The 13289-nt window shown below is 44.8% G+C and overlaps 2 protein-coding genes across 2 annotated transcripts in view; one reads left to right on the top strand and one right to left on the bottom strand.

Moving 5' to 3' along the window:
• T265_04643 (hypothetical protein) overlaps positions 1 to 13289 on the top strand; it is a gene marked incomplete at both ends in the record, with an annotated part of 48361 nt that overhangs the window by 7971 nt on the left and 27101 nt on the right. The window contains 4 exons of the mRNA XM_009169425.1: positions 1861 to 2172; positions 4750 to 4897; positions 6201 to 6313; positions 12356 to 12417. Coding sequence (XP_009167689.1) covers positions 2057 to 2172; positions 4750 to 4897; positions 6201 to 6313; positions 12356 to 12417 — 439 coding nt within the window. The remainder of the gene's footprint in view (positions 1 to 1860; positions 2173 to 4749; positions 4898 to 6200; positions 6314 to 12355; positions 12418 to 13289) is intronic.
• Positions 9964 to 13289, bottom strand: part of T265_04642 (hypothetical protein) — a gene marked incomplete at both ends in the record, with an annotated part of 22443 nt that continues 19117 nt past the window's right edge. Inside the window, one exon of the mRNA XM_009169424.1 lies at positions 9964 to 10064. Coding sequence (XP_009167688.1) covers positions 9964 to 10064 — 101 coding nt within the window. The remainder of the gene's footprint in view (positions 10065 to 13289) is intronic.

Here is a 13289-nt window from a genome sequence, read left to right on the forward strand (position 1 = left end):
TTGAGATTTGAATTTGTTGTTCGTCCGCATCCTTGAATTATTTCTTTTAGAATAATTTAACAAGACTGCTTCCTCAGTCTTCGTCACATGCTTCACATCTTCATACTGCTCACATATTTTCCGAATAGTTTGAAATTTCTGATCCGGACAGAGTAATAGCTTCTGCTGTAATTCGGGCAGTTGAATGCCAGCAATGAGTCTATCACGCAGCTGGTCTTCCAATTGGGCACCGTAGTCACATTTGGCTGCCTGTGTCTGCAGCTGTAACACGAAATCACGGACCGACTGAGAATAAGAGCGGGTCAACATATTGAACTTAGCTCTTTCGGCTGCTACGAAGTTAATCGGTTTGAAGTGTTGAAGAACTTTTTTCTTCAATGCAGTGTAAGAAATATCGATTGGAGATTCAGGATATACTAAATTCTTGATCAAAGTATACGCCTCCTTGCCAACGAAATGAATATGATATGCAGTGAGTTTCTTCTCATCCATATCGGATTTTGTGAGGCACCATATGTCGAATCGTTCCAAATAATCCTCTACGTGCAGTTGAATTAGAGCATCAGTCATGTTCATCACACTGACTCTTTATGATGAGAAGAAGGATGCTTATTTCTCGATACAATTTCACAGAATCAGAGTGTCGGTTTGTTATGTCACTATTAAAAACATTTTGGTGGCGAGAATTATGACCGGTGCGTGTTTTTTTTCGGAGGTGCATAGACAAGCGGCCCACACCAGAATGTTCACAGTTACTCAATCGAACAAGGAGGCCTCACCGTGGAAGTTGGTAGCCATACCAATACCAACCAACTGCGGTAGTTGAAGAACCGCAGTCGCTAGCATCTAGACAGCAAGGGTCCTGTAAGCTCAGTCGCTTTGCTTGAGTCTCGTGTTCAGGCCCGAGAAATACAATGAACTGGCAACAGCGCAAGAACGGCTTGTTGATCAGCTTGCGTAAGAACTCGAATAGTTAAGGCCGAAACAAGGGTGAAGAAATAAAGTGTGACTTTTGAAAGTGAAGTGGCAGATGTGAGCGTGGTACGCAGTCGACCACTCCCATGTGTCTGACTGGCAAGCCTGTCATGAGGATCTGAGGAAGAGAGGGATATGAGGGAATAGCGAAGAAAAATTCAGGTGTCAGCGGTCGCGCGTTTCCGCCTATTCGGAGTGAATTAGACGGGCCACATGAAGGCTGATGTGGCATGCAAGTGATTTGTTTGTGCAACCCATGGTTGTACGTGGGCTGAACTACTGCTAGGACGTCCCTCCTTAAACAGTAAGTCGATTAGGGTCTTTAACTAAATCCCTACAACAAGCCATCCGTGGTCCCCGCAAGATGACCGAAATGGTGTGACGTTTGAGAGACAGGCTGCTACCACACTTGTTCCAACTAACCTGGAGGGCTCACTGTCGGATTTCTGTGAATTGACCATTCTGTTGGAAAAGATCAGGGATGCCGCTCGGGTGTGTTCCAATATAGTTCAAAGGTTGCTGAGGCATGCGAACCGTCGCACTAGGATAAGATTCAGTCCTTCTGCGAGGTTTCCCGGAGTTTCAATTTATTTTTACGTTCTGGTCTGATTCCTCCGAGATTTTATCGGGTAAAGGGCGCTCAGGTTGTTGCACATCGCTCTGCACAAACCATGTCTCTTTAGGTTCCTTTGGTGTAGGCCTGTTGGGGCAGTTCGAGAACGGCTGCTATCTTTTCCGTCTTCCGTAGAGGGTTAAAGACTTGCGGAGTGTGGATGGCGGCTCTGTGTTGTTTTTGGGGTGTTTGGCCTATTCAACTTGTATTCATGTATTTTATTGTTTTCTATAACCTTCTCCCTGACTCTCGTGGTTTTTGTTGCTCTATAGGTCAACTCTCAAAACCTTATTGCTAAGACAATTCAGCTACCTTCCTATGTGCATTGCGCGACAGAGTTGCAACCTAAATTGAACCGACAGATCCTGTCAGAAGGAGTACCCTAAACACTGGGCGCTGTTTCTCCGCCACCCATGCTTTACATGGTATATTCGCCAGACCTTTCCTAGTCCTAATCGGCCGGCAGTCATGGTTTTCCGTTGTGATGCCGGTGGGATTTTCTGTGTCCTATTGACTTACCTGATTGTCGCCTATGCTGATTATGTCGTGATGTTTCATTTGATTTTGCCGGTACTGAAGACCAGGTGAGTGAAAATTGTCATGATATCCCAAACGTGCTACGACAATTTTTGTGTTCTTTTATTTCATTTCGTTGCTTGGCCCAAGCAAACTCGGGCAGGTCCAAATCCTTATCAGTTAGCCTATTTCGCTGTTCTACTCACAGTTCGATTCGGTAGGAGGAAAAGCCGGTTTATCAAATACCAGCGATGTACTTCCTTGACACTTCAGGGTTTCGATATCCACCAACTGACACTCCCGGGAACATTCTCCATATCTTGAAGCTGGTGGAATTCAGCTACCGACCGTTGTTTGGTATCTTCATTTACAGTTTGGTTCATTTTATACCCCCTTGAAAGCAAAATGTGAGATGTCTGCTTAAATTTGAGCGGTGTTCTATGGCACTTGTAGGTATGAACTCAACAAGCTGTAATTACTTCAGATAGGTCTATTGGCATCCTGTCCTGTTATGCAGTGGAAAACGCCTGGTTTCCATGAGTGCTTTGCTGAATCATGATTAGTCCTTATGTTTTTCGGGCTTTTGCTGTTTTCTATCACTCGTCATCATGAGTTTGTAGGAAAGTTCACCGAGCACAGGCAAAAGAAGTTTAACGAGGTCAAAGTACGATTCCCAAAGTTTTTTTGTCAATCCACCTTTCAGTATTGTCGTAACGTGGACGAATTCCTGGGTACAGCCCAGGTACTCTAAGGTGGCATCTTGCTGGGCTTTCGGTTACTCTCCGGCGATTCCGAGCAGTTGTTTGCGCTCGGCAGCAGTCACACTCGGGTTGCCGCCAGATGGTATATCTGGGGTCCTTCACCCTTGTAGTTAGGTACACTGGCGAGCGCGTACTGACGTTAACTAACTTAGTCGGATAAGGTTATTCTAGTCTATATGATGATGACTTCGTTCGATAAGCCTCCAGTATTTCCTCCTTGTTTAACATGATGATGATCATCATCATATTATCATCTTTATTGATAGCAAGACCATCAGCCACAAACAAACTACCATTCATTAGGAGCACAACATTACAACATACACTTGAGAAGTTGAAATGATGATGATGATGATGATGATGATGATGATGATCATGATGATGATGATGGTGGAAAGTGCATGGTGCAAAACACCCAAGCCTTTTGGTTCTGAGGAATCGATATATAGTTTTTCTAGCTTTCTTTTCCTCACACGAGGCTAGTGTTGACTTTTCGACTCTAGTTCATCAGGTTTTCTCGAAGTTCTTGTTGAAAAAAACCCATGGAATTCTCCTGTAGAGTTTGCAGCTCGTCATTCAAGACAACGATTTCGTGAATGAATTGCTGTTCCATCTTCTGCGCGAATCGTTGCGCTAACATCCATCAGGCCAACTGATTGAACTAGCTGAAGTAGGGCGCGGACGTTTCCTGCGGTGAAAGCCCTCTCTATTTCTTGAACTTCACCATCTGCCAGCTCTGTCTATCTATCCTTCCTCGGGCTCTCGATTGTCTGGTGTCTGGGGGAAGTGGTGGCGCTACCATGGTCACTAGTTGCTTGGATGGTTTTCCCGGCATCAATAGGAGCTATCGATCTTGGTGATATTCAGTGCTAGTTTGGTCGAATCAGGTTGCTCGGGTAGACAGCCCGAAAAGGTCAGGGTACATCTTTTCACTTTTCCATGCATCCTGTAGATGATCACAATGGTCTTGACTGTGGATTTCAAGTAGCTTTCCATCTAGGTGAGCTCGTTATTTTCAAGCTACAGACTTCTTTTGAACGTGATGGACTGGGTAACTTCGCATCGACATGTGTAATTCTGATAGAAATAGAATTGAGGAACGAGCCCACACGATGATATGATTGGAATAGAGTTGCCAGAAGAAACGGCATTGATTGAAGCTCTTCAGTAGTAAGTGATAGCCACGTGATCCAAATGAGTCTATGACCGGTTTCCGGCTTCCAGGCGGCATGCAAACGTCTATGCTAAAAATTCTTCCTATTTGGGAACACGTACTCGCTACTCAACTGAAGGTGGCGCTCCTCACCATCTGTATAGTGGGCACCAACTATGAATCTGCCACCGACCTGTGTTACTTCCGGGCGTAGTCGTCCAACCAAGATGTTTCAATCACCCACCAAATTTGCGATATCTGTCCCTCCTTCCAGCCAAAGTAGTCGAGATATATCTCAACAAGACCCGTTTTTCCAAGTTTCAGAAGTGTAAGCTATCTGGATGTATGCGGACACCAAAAACAAGCACCGTTTACCGATGTTAATAATATTTATACCGTCAGTTTTCATGCTAAGTGGAATTTTTCCGCCTATTTCTGTTAGGCAGTTGCTTGGCTTCCATTCCTACATATCCTGAGCTTCTCTATAAACTTCTGACGAAATAAATTAACGTGTTTATAGGACGGTTGAGCACCAGTGTTCTCACACAAGTGTTGCCCTCGGTGATGATGATACTGATGACTGCACTTTTTAAGCGACGTTGATGCCGACTGGACATAAGAACCGATGTAGGGTTACAATCGCCAAACCACAACTCCTACGACTTACTTTTTTCCTGATTCGGGTAATCTATTCAACATTCCATCTCCATTCTCCCTCACTTCCGATACAGTTTTGCGGCAATCATCAACGCTGCACTCTTCAACACAGTCGCTCTGATGTTGTGCTTTTCACACTTGTGTGCGGTACTTGTGGATCCTGGGATCATACCAAGAAATCAATACCAAATAATTCGCGATGGCGGAACTACATCTGTCGAGGTAAATCAGGCAGTTGGTTTTTCTTCGGCTTTGTCTTCGGGCTGGAATGTGTGTGCCCTAATCGATCTTCTGGTAGCAGGATCCGTTTTGTCAGTTCATCTTTTCTGTGTTGTACGAAATGGTGTGGGTTTGTGACAGTATTGACCGCTACTCCATTTGTTTGTTTGTGTGTAATGACCGTGCAGGTTGACCACCAACAGCACTGGGCTATCGCATTTTGTAGCCTCGGTGGTGTTATGAACAACATGAATGAATGCGACCCACTCCGATGTTACAGACCAGCTGGCTCTGATTTTTCGCTCTTGTCAACGACGGGCCAGTCTGGCAGTTTTTCAACTTTCATACTTTATTTGGGCCTCATAGAGTCTCTGAACCGAAACGGCGCCACGATTCGGTTTAATTTTTTGGGCGTCATTAGGGCTACTGACATTAAGGATTTCATAGCTAGTTATATTGGGATTTTCTTGATCGTGCAAACTTCTTGTCTCCGTACATCGCCTTTGACTTGCGGGTTTAATTGATCCTTCAAATGACTTGATGTTGCACAACCAGTTGGTTCGTTTCAGTCTGATTAGTCTTCACAATTAATTTCTGCCACATTTTCTTTACGGCGGTTGACACTGCAGTGCGTTGGTGCAGTTGGACGCTGGCTCAGAAACAGCCTGTGTATCAGCTGTTGGCTGTAATGTCTCAGAACAGTTGGAATCTTTTTTCCCTCACGGTTATTTGAATTATTTTTGCCCGCTGTTTTTCCACAATTTTTCTTACAAATGGAAAAATCGATGTTCTTCACTCGTGGAAGCTAATCTTCATTGGTCAATCTTTTGATCAAATTACTGTGTTCAGTAACGCGCTCGCTCTTTATTAAATTGACCTGTTTGCACGTTCACGAAACCACAAATCAAAGCGTGGCATTTCAGTAGTTATTAGTAGTCACAAGCTGCGTTTTCGCGTTATGTTGCCACTCCTCCGCAAGTTCGACATCTACAACCCTATTCCTGTTTTGCCACTTGAAAAATGTCTTATATCGATATTCTCCTAAGTTATAGGTTCTTTACTTTGTGGAAAACCCCTTTATGGGTCGTGGTATTGTTTTTCTTGTTGCTTATCGTTTTAAGGGTTTAGGAATGCTGGCATTCAGTGTTTCCCCTCCCCATCTCATGGCTGTTGTCCGTCGGTAAAGCACTAGTACTTACAATCGATATATTGCTTTCGATGGTGGTGATCATGTGACTTACATTTCATCCACTTTTCGTGCAGACATATTGTTTACCAGGCAGCTTATTACCAACCTCTTTTTCAGGTCCCAGCGGGCTGGACAATATGCAACAAGTGTGCGATGGCTCGGCCGCCTCGAGCTCATCACTGCCGTGTGTGTAATTCTTGTGTAAAACGGATGGATCATCACTGTCCCTGGTACGTTTTTATCCTCGCTACTAATTTATCTGTCTCAACTCTTGGTTTGAACACCATTTGAGAAGCACGGGAAATTGTGTCTGAACAATCAGCAGGAAACGTTTCCCCTTGGCTGGTTTTTCTGCCCTTTACGCATGCTTTGCGTTGATCTTGTTCCGTTTTTTGTGTATCAGAAACATCCAGACCAATAGGTGTCGTCTAGCTAATTAGTGTTACCGCCAAAGGAAAACGATCAGACATCAAAATTGATCGGTTGTCTGTTCGGATTACCGAATTTCATTCATTCTGATTGAAATCTGATCACACTTCTGTGCGGTACCACTTTTCTTTGTCCTTTTAACCAGTTAAACAGTGAAAAATCGGTTGGTTCGAAAATCTAGTGAAACTGTCATTAATCAATGAAATCCTTGGTTTCCATTCCGTATTGGGACACCCTCTCCCATACAATGGCGATAGTGTCCTGTATGCAGTTTGACGATATAGCTTTCAGTCAGGTGGAAACTTTTGGGCTAGAGTTTGGATTTCCTGATAATCCTAGGGACCGATTCCTGCCGGATTTAAGTTGACAATCTTAATTAAAACGTAAGGGATTGGTGGGCCAAGATTATTAGGAATATCCACAGACTTCCCCAGATGTTTGGCTCAAAGCCCCCTGACTTGAAGCCCTTCATGTTAAAGTACCTAGGTTCTTAGGAACACGTTGGTCTCTGATGTCGTACCAAACTTTCCAAGCGGCAGTCAGGCTTTGAACCAGCAACGAGAGCTGAGCTGAGCTGAGCAATAAATCTCAAGCTCCGTTTCGGTTTTAAGAGGTGACTCCTGTCATTCGAAGCTGGAGGTGGCTCCCCTATTCGGATTAGAGAATCTGTTCTAGTTAGCTGAAAATGTGATATCCACAAGTATAGCTGCTAGCCCCCCGCTGCAAGCTTCATCCACTTGTTGTCTTACGACGTTCTTGACCTCAGGACCTCCATTCCATGTCTTCAAACCCGCTTTCCCAGCACAACGTGCACACATGCGACTCTTTGAGCTGTCTAGTCTTCCACAAAATCTGTATACCATTGTTATCGTTCAACCGCCATCAGTGTCCTGATGATCAGTGTGATGTCGGCTATACAAAGCTCCCATGTTCAAGTTATTTCTAGCGATCATCCGTCTGGTCTGGCAAATGTAGGTGAACACGAGTGGACAAAAAGCACCAGTGTCTAATAGTCATTCCCCTCTCGGGTTTGTGTGTTGTGGCTTGCTGAACGGTCGTGCAACTCTCTATTGGTCCTTGGTTTCCTGCTCCACCCACTATGGTATATCAAAAGGCACGATGGCTTTAGACAGCCCTTTATGGAGACAAGCGGAAATTATTGCAACTGTATATATAGGGCAGTGATAGAATGTTCCAGAATGTTCCTCCGTACTAAAATTTCCGTGAGGGGGCGAGAAGCGCCCAGTTAAAGATGCTCGATCCGGATTGGCTGGCATTCTGACCAATTAGAGCGTGCCTTCGCTTCGTCCGCGTCCTGCACGTGACACATCTGTCTAAATGGTTTGATGTTCGGTAATTAGGGACGGCTGGCCTCCGGACAATATGGTCTGTGGTTACAAGGCTCAAGTTATGCTACACACATGGCCTCCTCTAGACGTACGGGAGATTTCCTACTTTCGAGGTTGACAAATGAATCCTTCTCGCGAGCTCCACTCGCAACTTCGCTCCACTTATAATAGCAAAAGCACAGCACCAGATCCTATTCGTCGCGACTACCTCTGTGTGCGTGGTTTGTAGCAGTATATAGTCTGGAGTCTGTGTTTGCCGACATCAACGAGTACGCAGCGAGCTGCCTATAAGACCGGCTTTCATTGTTAAACGTTTTTTTCATTGAGAATGATATCCATTCCCCCTGAGACTGCCACCGTTCGGTGGAGCCGAACAATAGTCTGCCGAGAAAAGTACTTTTCGCTGTGCCTAGCTTAGAACGGAGGAATAAGTAGTGGGGACAGTGAGCGTACTTGAGGAGACTCAGCGGCTTTTGATTGACTCAGTTTCTGTTTTTTTTTTTAATTGGAAGGGTGGATTCGTAGCCAAGAATCATTTGTAAGCGTACTCGACTTTAAAATCATAAAACTATCCTAATACGGAGAAAGTGAATAATATGTGAACAATAATAATAAGAATGGTGAGTAATGTGTGTCTACAACGTCATAGAAGTCTGAACAGGCGAGGAATAACCCGAGGCTTGGGATTTTGAAGGTATTGAACAAAAAGTTGAACGAATAGAACGTGAAAGAGAATTCAAAGGATGGGAAAAGTGAAAACGATCATTCTTATTTGTCAGCCGGGAGCTCCTATCCTGGTACGGATGACTGGAGAAGTAGAGGAAGGTGGATCAGCTGAACTGTACTGGGAGCGTTACGGAGGAAGTGAGTTTGTCGAGAAAGGGTAGCTACATCTTGTCGGTTAATGACAGACAAAATGGATTCTCCAAGGGAACTTTATTTGGATGGGGTCTCATCGTGAGTAAGGCAATAGGGTTTCATAGTGGAGAAGATCTGGAACTCGTACAAAAGGAGGGGAAGAGAACTTTGTTGGGAGCACAAAAAAAGAAAACCGATTTTCCCAAGGTTCGGGTTATAATCGATTTTGCAGGCGCGATTCAATCGATGGTGTGCTGGCCAAGAAGCCAGTAGTCGGAGGATTTAGGTTAGATGCAGTGAGTGGGGAGTGCGAGATTGATGGAGGTAAAATAGAGCGAGAGAGCTAAACGTATCAGTTTGGTAGGACCAATTGTAGCCCGAGGTGAAGGGCATTATCAAGGCCGTTTGTCAGGATGTTTCCAGTCTGATTCGTCAAGTCAGGATGTAGTCCATAGGTTAGGATTTCGGGCATTAGGTGCCTTACTCTATTGAAACCTCCAAAACATCGCGCAATATCAATTCTGTTTTACCGGATGATCGCTCAGCAGAATAGTCCTCCAGGTAGCTGATGAACAGATCCTTGGTCACATCTACAAGTCCGAAGGAAGGTTGAAAACTTTGATGACATTGCACATTTGGTTCCGTCGTCTGACAGCATAGACGATTAAACCATTCCAAGGATGTTGGTTGGTTGTGCTTAGAAAAATGGGGTACAAATGGGAAGGTTTCATTTCTAAAGGTTCTCAGCAGAACCTGTAGGATCGTTGGATATGCAGCCATCCCAGAGGTGGGGAACCCAAATGACTACCGCGTGTTGTCCCAATTGGCAGACAAGTAGCTCAAAAGCGAGACGTCAGGGTGTTTGAGAGAACATGGCGACTTGCAGTACGGGGCTAGCAGTTGTTTTTATCTGCTTCATGCCATCTGTTTTTAACAGAATCATCTGATAATTTGAAAGTACATTCACATACACCGATAAATCTGCGCTAGACTGCTCCCCATCCCCGTTTTCTGTTTACCACGAGGCTTTCTGCCGCTAGAACGTGCTGATTTCTCGGCACCGTTGTTGCTGTTGGTGAGAGTGACAACTGTTTAATCCGGCTACCAGATAGAATTGATCAGATTTGTTGTGTGAGCGTTCTTTTCTCGCTCCAAGGACGTCGAATAAAATTGAGGAACAAAGCCAGAAGTTCATTCTAGCGTTAATGAAGCACTTTCAATTGGTTGCCAACAGCCTGAGCTGTTCAGTCATGCTTCACACACCTCGGTGATTCCGGAACAAACACGTTCTGTTCGTTGAGTAGTCGCTGAGCTGAAAACTCATTTCCGGCTCTGGGTATAGGCCCTACAAATTTGTGCATGAAAAAAAAATTAATTTGTAATCTCGAAGATGGAGGTTTCATTGTTTATCCATTGTGATCGGTCAAATAATAAAGCGTGTGGAGTGACATGCACTTCGTTTTCGCTGTTCTATGTCAACGACAGTTTTTTGCCGCAAGAAATTGAATAAAAAATCGTTTGTGTACGTGTGCACACATTTGTCACACGGGTACAGCGGTCCCAACCATACCAAAGCAACAGAATCTCACTACAAAGACTTGTTCCAGGTTCAGCATAATGTATATTACTTCCTGTACCAAATGGTCGTCCTCTGTCAACGACGGTCAAGCAAAAAATTATAGAGTCCAGTCGGTTCGCGGTCGAACGGGACCAACTTGGTCAACTCAGCTTGCCCGCTTGACTGGTGAGTATGTCCATAAAGAAGCCCTGAAAAAAGCGAACACCAAACGTGGCGTCATTTGCATCTCTTTCGTCACAAGGCTTCTTGTTCCTCTCCCTCCGTCCAAAGTTTGGAGTCTCACACATTTATCGATGAGAACAGACCAATAAATTATTCAAAAGAAAGAAATCCACCCCTGATTGTTTCGCCAGCAAAATCACTTTGCAGCATGGTCTACTGGTTAGATTCGCCGCTATTGAGGTTTTTCTTCAATCAGATCGAGTGATTGGAGCAAATAAATGCACGGGTCTGCTGGTACGTTGAATGGCTACGCTGTCAACCACATGCCATCCCACGTGATTGCCCTTGTTCTAAACTCAATAATGCACGGGTCTGCTGGTACGTTGAATGGCTACGCTGTCAACCACATGTCATCCCACGTGATTGCACATGCTCAATAAACTCAATACTTTTGTCATCATGGTGAAGATTTATGGGCGGTGGACTCGAATCTGGAAGTCTAGCGCAGTTTTTCCCAACCTTCGAAGCCTTTGGCGCCGGCTTTACTTCAATTCGATAGACCTTGACTGATCGGTCGCAGACAACAGTCAGGGTCCCATCTCATGGCGATTGCTTTCTCTGCGCCGCTGTCCAATTTCTCATCTCATCAGTCATCTAGGCAGTTAACTGATCAGACAGTCAGTTTTACTACCTGGTTACTGATTCCCTGTTCATCAGTGAATGAAACTCTGGCAGCTAGAGCTGTTGTGACCAGGATATATCTCTTAAAGCTGATCCTCTGACCATACAAACGTGGTACCAACGTTCATGTGCGTACCAGTGTTGAGTGGACAATGTACATTCTTTGGCGTTTAGTTCTATATCTGGTAGGTGACCTGAATGTTCTTTGCGTAAATCGATCGACCTGGTGGTTCATCACAGCACCAGTACCAATCAGTTCGCAAGTGTAGACCAGAGGGTCTCAACCGTGTTTCTCAGGTTCATTGAGAGTCAACCTCAAAAGTCGCGGACTTTCAAACTGACTGTAATAGGGCCAGTATGCCCTTTTTTCAGGATTGCAAGCCAAGGTGATTGGGTCATGTGTTACGCATGCCGAGTTACCGCGTGCCGAAATGGGCGCCTATTTCCGTGCCTAGTGTGAGGTTACGGAAACCTATAAAGAAACCAAATATGACATGAAACAAAGGACTGCTATTGGTGCTGGTCGCCTTTTAGGATGGTGTGATTGTGACTCGTTACAGTAGATGATATAGCGGCCAACTGAGGTCGTTAGCATACTCACTGTCCATTCCCTATCCAGAATGACTGACTGGGTGTTGGAGGTTTAGACCCCACGGATGTTTTTGGCAGACCAAATCTGGGTCCCTTTCGCTGTCGCATCATCTCTTTTTTCCACTATAAGACTTTTCACGTAAATCGGCAGTGAAGCACCAGTGTTCTCATCGGGTGTTGTTAGTTATGATGATGAGTATGCCTTTTAGGGCCACCAACTCATTGGCCTTCGTTATGAGCGTATGAGCTGTTATTCTTCCATCGACGCTGACAACACATTTTCCCCAGTAAACTCTCAATGTACATAGTAAGCTGAGCCCGAACATCATTGTTCGTCGCATCGTCTTTTCCTTGACTTGATCTCTCGCTGCAGCGACGAATTTTCTACTCTGTTGCCCGTCACATGTGGTTTATTTCTGAGTATTGTTCACAATTTTTTACGGTAAGCATCCAAAGACCACGTCCCGGCTTGAGCCCAAGCAGTGCAATTTCAAACGACTTTTTTTGCCACCAAAGTTTGCTGCATTTTGGTCACTCGTGTATCGTTGAAATTCTTCCCTACTCATTCCCCACTACCCGTCACTCCGTTGTAATGCCCGTCTACCATTCCGACTTTTTTTCAGGATAAACAACTGTGTAGGAGAGTACAATCAGAAATATTTTATCATGTTCCTCGTATATGTGGGTAAGTGCCTGGTCGCTTTGATCTGGCCCTATCGCGTTTCTTTTAACTTGTGTATTTCAACAAAATTGTCACGTACATAGCTCAGTCTCTAAGCCAAAGACGGGTGAATACGTTCCTATTGATGTCCGACCTTAGGAGGGTGGCTTTTATGTTTATCGTTAAATGGAGTGAACCCGGTCCATTTTAATTCTCTTCATGGTCTGATGCACCCGGACTAACCACCAGGGGTGTCCAACAAAAACAGGTCATAAACCCACGCACAGTGAGTCGTATTTATATTGTATACAATGTAAGCTTTCTGGACGCGCCATCGGCAACTAGCATTCGCCTGGTACTGGAATATAATTGGTTGTTTGGTCCACAATTTCGCCTTGATAGTGAGCAAGAAAACTGCCTTATCTTCTGCTCAATGAAATCCCAGTTAGTCGTGTTGGCCGGTAGGGCACCCAAGTGTGGCTTTTTGGCCGAGGATTCCGCCTAGAGGACAACAAATCTGATCTTAACTGCGATTGTTTTGATCCAGTGGCATTTGACCGAGAAGTTTAGAGCGATAACGCGTATGTATGACCAGTCAATCGCTGGTACCCGACGGCTGCAGAACCATTTGCGGTACAGCTGAACCAGGCCGTGGATACGAACAACACTGATAGATGTCCGATGACTGCATCTTGCGGGTGAGCGGCTCTTTCAAGGCTATACTATGAATTTTGCTGTAGACCACACCGTGTATTGAGTCAAAGGACATCAACTTTCTGCAAATCCCAAGACCCCGTCTTCCTAAAGTGGAGTCAACCATTGTCTAATCGAACCTACAGAAAATCGCTTCCTACGTATTACACTGGGGGATCCATCGTTTGTCGAAGAGAGTACTG

Source organism: Opisthorchis viverrini, assembly GCF_000715545.1.
Source record: "Opisthorchis viverrini unplaced genomic scaffold opera_v5_78, whole genome shotgun sequence".
Lineage (NCBI taxonomy): Eukaryota > Metazoa > Platyhelminthes > Trematoda > Opisthorchiida > Opisthorchiidae > Opisthorchis > Opisthorchis viverrini.